Genomic DNA, 12,264 nt, shown 5'->3' with positions numbered 1-12,264 from the left:
GGACCCATACAACTCTTTACTGCCTCCAGCAGCCCCCGGTACTGTACTGCAGCCATCCACCCTGTCTCCCCTCCAGTACTGCCACCCACCCTGTCTCCCCCCACTACTGCCAGTCTTGTCTCACCCCACTACCGCCAGCACCGTCTCCCCCATACTACTGCCACCACCCTGTCTCCCCAGCTACTGCCATCCGCCCTGTCTCCCCCCTACTGCCACCCACCCTGTATACCCCCACTACTGCCACCGCCGTCTCCCCCCACTAGTGCCACAGCCATCTCCCCCATTACTACCATCCACCCTGTCTCCCCCCACTAGTGCCACCGCCGTCTCCCCACCACTGCCACCGCCCCATCTACACCAAATTCCACCCACCCTGCCTCACCCCACTACTGCTACCCACCCTGTCTCCCCCACTACTGCCACTGTCCTGTCTCCCCCCACTACTACCACCCGCCCTGTCTCCCCCCACTACTGCCACCTGCCCTGTCTCCCCCCACTATTGTCACCCACCCTGTCTCCCCCCACTACTGCCACCGCCCCGTCTCTTCCCACTACTGTCACCACCATCTCCACAACTATTGCCACCGCCCCATCTCTCCCCGCTACTGCCACCACCCCATCTCTCCCCGCAGTCCTTCATCTGCAGATGGAAGAAAGTAGGGCAGTAATGAGGCAGAAGCTGCTTCTGGTACCATGGACCCTGGTCATGTAGGACTGGGAGAGTCAGTAAGATTATGTAATAGAGTCACCATCTTATTGGAAGCTGGTGAAGGGAGCAGAGAATGGGTGTTATGTGGCAGGAACAGGCTGGTTAGGTAACAGTATGGCTGCTGCATTCTGTACAAGTTACAACCAGTGCAATTCTTTTGCTGGGAGACCCAGGTAGAGGCCACTGCAGTAGTCTATGCGTGATGATACAAGTGCATGTATGACTGTAGGTAGATCTTCTGAGGGAAATAAGTGCTGGAGTGTGGCTATGTTCCTCAGATGAGGATCTGATTGTGGCAGATACCGATATCTAAGTGTCACTCCACCATCCAGGACACCAAAATTCCACACATGATCAGCATTATGTAACTGTGAACCCCCAAGCCCAGTTGGTTTGCAAAGCTGAGCTGTAGCCCTGCTCTTTGTTGGTGAGCTTCTATCATAAGGACCTGTTTCGCTAGGACTGAGTCACAGCCTACTGGCATCACCCATACCTGGAGCTCAGCTAGACAACCATTTAGGATTGGTACTGGGTTCTCAGTACCCAGAGCAAAAGACAGGTCATCTGCATAGCAGTGGTAGATGAGGGCATGATATCTGATTATTTCACTCAGTGGTAACATGTATATTGCAAAAAGCATAGGAGATAGGATAAGAACCTTGAAGAACAACGCATGGCAATGATGAGTATACTCCAGAAGATTAAAATGGTTCCTCACCTGAGTGATGTCTATTATGTCCAACAAGAGATGATTTATTTCTCAGAGTATAGAAATGGCCTCCCACCTGTGTGACTTCGCTGATGTCTAACAAGATGTGATTTTTGTGTAAAACATTTCTCGCACTCAGCGCAAGAAAATGGCTTCTCACCTGTGTGACTTTGCTGATGTCTAACAAAATTTGATTTGTGTGCAAAACCTTTCCCACACTCAGAACATGGAAATGCCTTCTCACCTGTGTGACTTTGCTGATGGGCAACAAGTCGTGATTTGTGTGTAAAACATTTCCCGCACTCAGAGCAAGAAAATGGCTTCCCAGCTATGTAACTTCGGTGATGTATATCAAGATCTGATTTACATGCAAAACATTTCCCACACTTAGAACATGGAAAAGGCTTCTCACCTGTGTGACTTCTGTGATGTATAAGAAGATGTGATTTACTTACAAAACATTTTCCACACTCAGAACATGGAAATGGCTTCTCACCTGTGTGACTGCGCAGATGTGTAACAAGTTGTGATTTACTTACAAAACATTTCCCACACACAGAACATGGAAATGGCTTCTCACCTGTGTGACTTCTGTGATGTATAACAAGATGTGATTTACTTACAAAACATTTCCCACACTCAGAACATGGAAATGGCTTCTCACCTGTGTGACTTCTGTGATGTATAAAAAGAGCTGATTTGTGTGCAAAACATTTCCCACACTCAGAACATGGAAATTCCTTCTCACCTGTGTGACTTTGCTGATGGGTAACAAGTTTTGATTTTTGTGTAAAACATTTCCCACACTCAGAGCAAGAAAATGGCTTCTCACCTGTGTGACTTCTCTGATGTATAACAAGTTTGGCTTTCCAGGTAAAACTTTTCCCGCACTCAGAGCAAGAAAATGGCTTCTCACCTGTGTGCTTTCTTTGATGTCTAACAAGATATGATTTAAGTGCAAAACATTTCCCACACTCAGAACATGGAAATGGCTTCTCACCTGTGTGACTTCTCTGATGTAGAACAAGATAAGATTTCTGTGTAAAACATTTCCCACACTCAGAGCAAGAAAATGGCTTCGCATCTATGTGACTTCTGTTATGTCTAACAAGAACTGATTTGTGTGCAAAACATTTCCCACACTCAGAACATGAAAATGCCTTCTCACCTGTGTGACTTATGTTATGTATAACAAGATGTGATTTAGTTAAATAAGATTTCCCACACTCAGAGCAAGAAAATGGCTTCTCACCTGTGTGACTTCTCTGATGTCTAACAAGATGTGATTTTTGTGTAAAACATTTCCCACACTCAGAACATGGAAATGGCTTCTCACCTGTGTGACTTCTATGATGTATAACAAGTACTGATTTGCATGTAAAACATTTCCCACACTCAGAACATGGATATGACTTCTCACCTGTGTGACTTCGCTGATGTGTAATAAGGTCTGATTTCTTTGTAAAACATTTCGCACATTCAGAACATGGAAATGGCTTCTCACCTGTGTGACTTCTCTGATGTATAACAAGATGTGATTTGTATGCAAAACATTTCCCACACTCTGAACATATCAGTGGCCTTCCACCTGCCTTGCCTGTGTGTGGGTTAATAGGATTTGTGTTCTTTGTAAAACAGTTGGCATCTATAGAACATGGAAACACTGTATCTACTCTCAGAGCTGTAACAGATGCACTAATATCAGAGTGAGCAGGAGAACATTTCCCAGGATCAGAGGGACCAGCTGATAGAGCTGGATGTATAATTGGGGTAATAGGATTAGCTTCTGGAGAATCCTGTCTACTGTCATTATCTTTTATGTCACAATCCGGGGATAACAGATGTCCTTCTGAGATATTCCTGCTTGTGTGTCCATCTGCTGGAAATAAAATACATTATGGAAATGTGTCATTTTCTGTAACAATATTAATCTTGTAAACAATAGGAGAAGACGACTCTCTGGGACACTTAATTGTAAATGTGTGTATAATAAAACATAACTTTTAATGAAGGCTTTATAATATTGTGTCTCAGACGATCATTGTGTCCATCTTCCGGAGAACATCACAATAACAAATGTAATATTATAATAAGACTTAGATATATCTCTCTCTTGTACTGGTAACTAACCATGAAGTATAAATGGAGATGTAGTCACTCGCCAAGTCCTATGTCAGCACCAATGTAAAACAATGGATGGGGAACATATCGTATGAATTGGAGATTCTAGATGAACAATAACATCAGTCATATGAGCTGATGGATCAGAGAAATGTCTCCTAACGTTACTCCTGGAAGCATTGGTAAGGTAGCATTCCTTTATGTGTGTGCTCATACGCTGGTAAGCCTGTACATGTGTTACTCACCCTTATATAAGGTATATTGCTACAGCAGAGTAGGTGTGGAACAAGATATTTTACATGCAATACACCATATGATATCCTGTAATCATCATCATCTGCTAGGTTATAATCTACTTTCTCTTACGTCCTAGAGGATGCTTGAGTCCATTTAGTACCATGGGGTATAGATGGGTCCTTTGGGAGCCACTGGCACTATAAAAGTTTAATAGTGTGGGCTGGCCCCTCCCTCGTTGCCCCTCCTACCAGACTCAGTTTAGAAAATGTGCCCGGAGGAGCCGGTCACAGCTAGGGGAGCTCCTAGGAGTTTTTTTTAGCTTTTTATTTTCTAGAGATAGGTTACAAGAAGGCTGCTGGCAACAGCCTCCCTGCTTCATGGGACTTAGGGGGAAGGGGGGGAGGGGGGGTTGAAACTAACTTCCTGAAGAGTAGTGATGTGCACCGGAAATTTTTCGGGTTTTGTGTCTTGGTTTTGGATTCGGTTCTGCGGACGCATTTTGGCAAAACCTCCCTCAATTTTTTTTTTCGGATTCGGGTGTGTTTTGGATTTGTTTTTGTTTTTTTCCAAAAAAAACTCAAAAACAGCTTAAATGTTATGAGCCACGGCAGTGGCTCATTCCTGTTTTATTATTTTGGTTATGTATTTTATGTTATACTTCTGTTTCTGTTCCCCGTGGGTGTCATGGGGTGTTCGGAGCCCACCCTTAAGGAGAGGGTACTGTTATGAACCACAGGTAGTGGTTCATTCCTGTTTTCCGTTTATGTATTTTATGTTATAGTTCTCTAGCAGGCCAGGCTTTCCCTTTGCTCTGGGTTAGAAGACTCTTGTTTGCTGCCGGTGGCGAGTCTGTGTAATTGCAGCCTGTTTCCATGTGTTTGGCCTCACCTGTCTGTTAATTGCACCTGTCAGTTTGGTGTCGTGTAGCAGGGCAGCTGCACAACATAATTAATTAGGGCTCCCTGTTATATTCTGGCTCAGTGCAATACACAGACGCCGGTGCTAGTTCCTGCTAGTTCCTGAGTTTCTGTCTAGCTGCTTCCAGCCTTGATCCAGTGTCTGTTCCAGTGTCTGATCCAGTGTCCTGCCGTGAAGCGCTCCTGTCCAGAAGTCCTGTGGCTTTGTCTGTGCCTGGTCGAGTATCTGGCTTCTTGGTGTCCACCGGTCTGTCGTTTGGGATTCTGCCTGTCCTCCAGTTCTGAGAGTCTGTGCCGGCAGCATTGGAGGTTCCTGTCCGTTTGCCAGTATCCGTACCGGTTCCGTGAATAGCGGCTCTGCCGCGTCCGTCGGCCTAGGCCGCTGTATTCTTTAGTTATATTTGTTACTAGTGTTTTGCAGAGGGTTCTGCATATGCTGTCACCGCCGGTACACAACAGTATTGTGTCGGCGTGTGGACAGCATTTCCTTTGTTGTTGTTTATCCTGGCGGCTGTGCCGCATATATGTTTAGCTTTAAGTCTCTTTGTAGCCCCTAGCTCTCTGTTTGGTTTACTTAGAGGTCCCCTTGTTATCATCCCATCTCGGTTTACGCGTTGTCTCACATTAAGACCTGGGGGCATCAGAGTTGGGCAGACATAATCCGCCCTTCAAACGCGGCTGCCGTGGGCCCAAGAAACCATAGTCTCGCAGGCATAAACTGACCATGCGGGTGAAACAACAGAGGTAGGTTGATAGGGGTTACCATTACACCTTGCCATCATTTCAGCGTCACGTTCTTGTGGTCTGGACTTTCTACGGAATACCTCTTTGTTCAGAGCACCAAGAACGTAACATTAAATCATAGAATTTGGGGGTTATTTTGATCCTATAGTATTATTAACCTCAATAACCATAATTTCCACTAATTTCCAGTCTATTCTGAACACCTCACAATATTATTTTTAGTCCTAAAATTTGCACCGAGGTCGCTGGATGGCTAAGCTAAGCGACCTAAGTGGCCGACACAAACACCTGGCCCATCTAGGAGTGGCACTGCAGTGTCAGACAGGATGGCCGATTTAAAAAATAGTCCTCAAACAGCACATGATGCAAAGAAAAAAAGAGGTGCACCAAGGTCGCTGGATGGCTAAGCTAAGCGACTCAAGTGGCCGACACAAACACCTGGCCCACCTAAGAGTGGCACTGCAGTTTTCTAGCGAGAGGATGAGTGCTTCCATCCTCATGTGAATCTGAACCACTAGCCATGAACATAGGCCGTTCCTTGACACTCCGTGTCGTAAATGGCATATTGGGAAGTTTACGCTCCTCATGAGATGCTTTTGATTTAGATTTTTGGGTAATTTTACTGAACTTTTGTAGTATACTTGACGACACAGAGGTAGAGCAATGGACTACTGTACCATACTGCTATATATATATATATACTGGTGGTCAGCAAAATTCTGCACTGTCCTCCTACTATATAATACTGCGCACAACTAAAATGCACCACATGTATGGATGGATAGTATACTTGACGACACAGAGGTAGGTAGAGCAGTGGACTACTGTACCGTACTGCTATATATTATATACTGGTGGTCAGCAAAATTCTGCACTGTCCTCCTACTATATATACTGCGCACAACTAAAATGCACCACAGGTATGGATGGATAGTATACTTGACGACACAGAGGTTGGTAGAGCAGTGGACTACTGTACCGTACTGCTATATATTATATACTGGTGGTCAGCAAAATTCTGCACTGTCCTACTATATAATACTGCGCACAACTAAAATGCACCACAAGTATGGATGGATAGTATACTTGACGACACAGAGGTAGGTAGAGCAGTGGACTACTGTACCGTATTGCTATATATTATATACTGGTGGTCAGCAAAATTCTGTACTGTCCTCCAATACTACAATGCAGCACAGATATGGAGCGTTTTTCAGGCAGAGAACGTAGATATTGATACTGAACACAGAAACTGAGAGAACGCTGCACGTCCTCTCCCTATCATCTCCAATGCACGAGTGAAAATGGCGGCGACGCGCGGCTCCTTATATAGAATCCGAATCTCGCAAGAATCTGACAGCGGGATGATGACGTTCGGGCACGCTCGGGTTAACCGGGCAAGGCGGGAGGATCCGAGTCTGCCTCGGAACCGTGTAAAATGGGTGAAGTTTGGGGGGGTTCAGATTCCGAGAAACCAAACCCGCTCATCACTACTGAAGAGTTAATGGTTCTCTACTCCGCTGACAGGACACTGAGCTCCTGAGGTTGCTGATCGCAAGCCCACGAAGCAACTGCTCTCTCCCGCAGCACGGCCGCCAACCTCTAACAAAGCCAGAAGACAGTGGTGAGTACAGCGCCGGCGTCCCGGTTAGCGGGTTGCCGGCGCGAGGGTGGAAGCACAGCTCTGACAGGCTGCGCTCCAGGAAGGCTCAGCAACACACAGTGTAGGAGCTTTGAGGAGCGTCCTGAGCCAGTGCAGATAAACCCTACACTGGTCACGCAGATAACAGGGGCTAATATACCTGTTAGCGCTAAAATCCTCAGGCCAGTATAAACAATTAGTGCAGGAAACCGTGCGCCATTACAAGGGGCGGGGCTTCCTCTCAGCGGATCCAGCACTCACCAGCGCCATTTTCTCCCGGCAGATCATAGGAACTAGGACACTGACAGGGAGCGCTGACCTCCCTATTAAGGTCAGTCAGTCAGCGCCAGGCTTTTATCATAATAACTGCCTACAGGGGCGCTGTGTGGCTGGCTCCTTATACTCTGTGACTCTCTGAAGGTACTCTGGGGGAAACTGTGTCTGACATTTTCCTGTGTGTGTGTGTATCTATCCACATTACCATGTCTAAGGACTCTGTGTCCTGTGCTGCAGAGTGTGTATCTTCTCCTGAGGAGTCTATTCCATGTACTCAGGACTGCAATGTGCTGTCTCAGCCTTCTGAATCCGAACCCCCATGGGTGGATTCTTTAAGGGAAATGATATCCCAGATTTCAACAAGGATGTCACACACAGAGAAAGAAACACAGTTTTTGAGACAATCTGTAGTGGGTTTGAAGTATTCAGCTCCCACTACTTCATCTAAAACCCCACCTACATAGCTAATGCAGCTAATGATTGAAGCCATTAGGGATGTTTTGCATATTTCTGAGAAGGTTCCGGAACAAGTAGAGGAATCTTATTTTACAGTAAATAAGAAGTCCTCGTTTACCTTCCCTGCTTCTAAGGAGTTAAAACTCCTTGTTTGAAAAATCTTGGGAAAACCCAGAGAAAAATTCCAGATCCCTAAAAGAATTCTCATTGCTTTGCCTTTCCCTGAAGAGAATAGGAAGAAGTGGGAAAACCCACCTATAGTAGATGCTTCTGTATCTAGGCTGTCTGAAAAGGTGGTTTTACCTATCCCTGGTTCAACCGCCATAAAGTTGCCGGCTGACCGCAAGATTAAGACTACGCTCAAATCACTATACACTGCTAAAAGCATGGCTTTAAGGCCCACTATTGCTTGTGCATGGATTTCTAAAGCCATAGCAAAGTGGTCAGGCACCTTACTAGAGAACTTAGATACTATGGATAGGAGTGACATTAACTTGTTTTTTCATCACATACAGGATTCTGCAGGTTTCATGGTTGAGGCCATGAAGGACATTGGCCTGCTACTTCCATGGCTGTCTCGGCACGCAGAGGACTCAGGATACGCCAATGGACTGCGGATGCAGTATCCAAGAAAAGTGTGGAGAACCTGCCATTCAAGGTCAGGCACTGTTTGGGGACGCATTGGATTTGTTGATTTCCACGGCGACTGCGGGTAAGACAACATTTCTTCCCTCTGCAGCAGCCCCAGGTAGAAAATATTATCCTACACCTACACTGCAGTCCTTTTGGACCTCAAAATTTAAAAAATCCAAACCCCCTCCCACCTTCTTTAGAGGAGGTCGGGGAAGATCCAAAAAACCTGCACCAACAGGTTCCCAGGGACAGAATCCATGTTCTGCTTCCTCCAAATATTCAGCATGATGGTGGACCTCTCAGCCTGGAGATCAGACAGGTGGGAGCGAAACTAAAAGATTTCAGTCACGTCTGGGCATCATCATGCCTTGACCCCTGGGTGATGGATATTGTTACCCAGGGGTACAGACTGGAGTTTCAGGTACTCCCACCTCACAGATTCTTCAAATCAGGCTTACCGGGTTTGCAGACAGAAAGTGCTATTCTACAGGAAGCCATTAAAAAACTGGTACGAACAAATGTTATTATTCCAGTTCCGCCTCACCCAAAAACCAAGGGTTACTCAAACTTGTTTGTGGTACCAAAACCAAATGGTTCGGTAAGGCCTATATTGAACCTGAAGGCGTTAAACCCCTACTTAAGGGTTTTCCAATTCAAGATGGAGTCTCTGAAAGCGGTGATCTCAGGTCTGGAGAAGGGGGAATTCCTAGTACCCCTGGATATCAAGGATGCGTACCTTCACATTCCGATCTGGCCACCTCACCAGGCCTATCTACGGTTTGCACTACAGGACTGTCACTATCCGTTCCAAACATTGCCATCTGGCCTCTTCACAGCACTGAGGGTGTTCACCATGGTCATGGCAGAGATGATGCTACTCCTACGCAAACAGAGAGTGAACATAATTCCATATCTGGATGATCTGCTGATAGAGGCATCTTCCAAGGAGAAGCTGTTGCAGAGTATTGCGCTCTCAACTCAACTACTCTGGGATCATGGGTGGATCCTGAACCTTCCAAAGTCACATTTGGAACCGACAAGGAGACTGACCTTCCTGGGGATGATACTCAACATGGAAGTGCAGAGGGTGTTTCTACCGGTGGAGAAAGCTTTGGTGATCCAATCAATGGTCCGGGATGTCTTGAAACCTCCCCGGGTATCGGTTCATCGGTGCATTTGACTTCTGGGGAAGATGGTATCCTCCTACGAGGCTCTACAATACGGAAGATTCCATGCACGCTTCATCCAGCTGGATCTCCTGGACAACTGGTCTGGATTGTATCTTCACATGCACCAATGGATATGCCTGTCACCGAATGCCAGGATTTCACTACTCTGGTGGCTGCAAACTTCTCACCTGATTGAGGGCCGCAGGTTCAGGATTCAGAATTGGATTCTTCTAACCACGGATGCAAGCCTCAAAGGTTGGGGAGCAGTCACCCAGGGGGAAAACTTCCAAGGAAAATGGTCAAGCCGGGAACTGGTCCTTCCAATAAACATTCTGGAACTAAGAGCCATATACAATGGCCTTCTAAAAGTGGCTCATCTTCTGCAATATCGAGTCATGCAGGTTCAGTCGGTCAACATCACAGAGGTGTCCTACATAAAACAGGCAGGGTGGAACGAAGAGCAGGGCTGCAATGTCAGAGGTACAAGAATCCTCCTCTGGGTAGAACGACACGTGCTGGCACTGTAGGCATTCATTCCTCAGCAGACACGATCTCCTTCCAGGAGAATGGGGCCTCCACCCAGAGGTATTCACAGAGGTAACACGCAGATGGGGTGTACCTCAGATAGACATGATGGCCTCTCGCCTCAACAAGATGCTTAGGAGGTACTGTTCCAGGTCACGATACCCACAGGTAGTGGCTGTGGACACCCTGGTGACGCCGTGGGTGTTCCAGTCAGTATATGTGTTCCCTCCACTTCCACTCATCCCAAGGATTCTAAAACTAATAAAAAGATAAACAGTTCCGGTGATCCTCATTGCTCTTGACTGGCCAAGGAAGGCTTAGCACGCGGATCTTCCGAGGCCTCTTCCTCTTCGCGAGGACCTTTTACTGCAGGGGCCATTTGCCTATCACGACTTACCGCGGCTCCGTTGGACGGCATGGAGGTTGAATGCCAGATCTTAGCTCGGAAGGGCATTCCGAATAAAGTTTTTCCTACTCTGATCCAAGCTAGGAAGGGGGTAACGTCTAAGCATTACCATCGGATTTGGAAAAAGTATGTGTTTTGGTGTGAATCCAAGAAGTTTCCTACGGTGGAGTTTCAACGGGGAAATTTTCTCCTCTTTCTGCAAGCGGGTGTGGATGTTGGCCTACGTTTGGGCTCCATCAAGTTCCAGATTTCAGCATTGTCTATTTTCTTCCAGAAACAATTGGCTGCTATCCCTGAGGTTCAGACTTTCTTGAAAGGAATTCTGCACATCCAACCACCCTTTGTGCCTCTTAAGGCACCTCGGGATCTTAATGTGGTGCTGCAGTTCCTGATTGGTTCGAACCTTTACAGGAGGTGGACGTAAAGTTTCTTACTTGGAAGGCGGTCACGTTGTTGGCCTTGGCTTCTGCCAGACATCTGTCAGAATTGGGGGCATTTTCGCACAAGAGCCCCTACTTGATTTTCCATGAGGATAGAGCGGAGTTCAGAATGCGTCAGCAATTTCTCCCTAAGATTGTGTCGGCTTTTCATATCAACCAACCTATTGTGGGGCCAGTGGCTACTGACACCTCAATTACCTCAAAGTCCGTGGATGTCGTGCGGGCTTTGAAAATCTATGTGAACAGTACTACTCATCACAGGAAGTCGTACGCACTATTTGTACTTTATGATCCCAACAATATTGGGTGTCCTGCTTCTAAGCAGACAATTTCACGCTGGATCAGGCTTACTATCCAGGATGCTTATTCCACAGCAGGATTGCCAATTCCAAAATCTGTTCAGGCCCACTCTACCCGTAAAGTGGGTTCTTCCTGGGCAGCTGCCCAGGGTGTCCCGGCTATTCAGCTTTGCCGAGCAGCTACTTGGTCAGGGTCGAACACGTTTGCTAGGTTTTACAAGTTCTATACTGTGGCCTCTGAGGACCTCAAGTTTGGTCAATCAGTTCTGCAGGAACTCTCACTCCTGCACTGGGAGCTTTGGTACATCCCCATGATACTAAATGGATCCCAGCATCCTCTAGGATGTAAGAGAAAATAGGATTTTAATTACCTACCGATAAATCCTATTCTCGTAGTCCGTAGAGGATGTTGGGTGCCCGCCATGTGCTTCGTATTACTGCATTGTTACTTGGTTTAGTATTGTTGGTTCAGCCGTTGGTTAGTTTGGCTTTTTGTTATGTGTGAGCTGGTGTGTCTCTCACCACTATCTGTGTATTTCCTTCTCTCGAAGTATGTCCGTCTCCTCGGGCACAGTTTCTAGACTGAGTCTGGTAGGAGGGGCATAGAGGTAGGGACCAGCCTACACTGTTAAACTCTTAAAGTGTCAGTGGGTCCCAAAGAACCCATCTAGACCCCATGGTACTAAATGGACCACAGCATCCCCAACAGACTACGAGAAAAATAAGAATTTACTTACCGATAATTCTATTTCTCGTAGTCCGTAGTGGATGCTGGGGACTCCGTAAGGACCATGGGGAATAGCGGCTCCGCAGGAGTCTGGGCACATCTAAAGAAAGCTTTAGGACCATCTGGTGTGCACTGGCTCCTCCCCCTATGACCCCCCTCCAAGCCTCAGTTAGGATACTGTGCCCGGACGAGCGTACACAATAAGGAAGGATTTTGAATCCCGGGTAAGACTCATACCAGCCACACCAATCACA

The 12,264-nt window shown here is 46.6% G+C and overlaps 1 protein-coding gene across 1 annotated transcript in view; it reads right to left on the bottom strand.

Annotated features, from left to right (window-relative positions):
- Positions 1-606: 606 nt before the first annotated feature.
- The window catches only part of LOC134983837 (oocyte zinc finger protein XlCOF6-like), a 32,055-nt gene continuing 20,397 nt past the window's right edge, over positions 607-12,264 (bottom strand). The window contains exon 2 of the mRNA XM_063949460.1: positions 607-3,294. Within this exon, the coding sequence (XP_063805530.1) occupies positions 1,463-3,294 (1,832 nt within the window). The 3' untranslated portion in view covers positions 607-1,462. The remainder of the gene's footprint in view (positions 3,295-12,264) is intronic.

The sequence above is a fragment of the Pseudophryne corroboree genome (genome assembly GCF_028390025.1).
Source record: "Pseudophryne corroboree isolate aPseCor3 chromosome 3 unlocalized genomic scaffold, aPseCor3.hap2 SUPER_3_unloc_26, whole genome shotgun sequence".
NCBI classification, from domain to species: Eukaryota; Metazoa; Chordata; class Amphibia; order Anura; family Myobatrachidae; genus Pseudophryne; species Pseudophryne corroboree.
The sequence above is the reverse complement of the archived record's forward strand: the minus strand, read 5'-3'. Positions and strand labels throughout refer to the sequence as shown.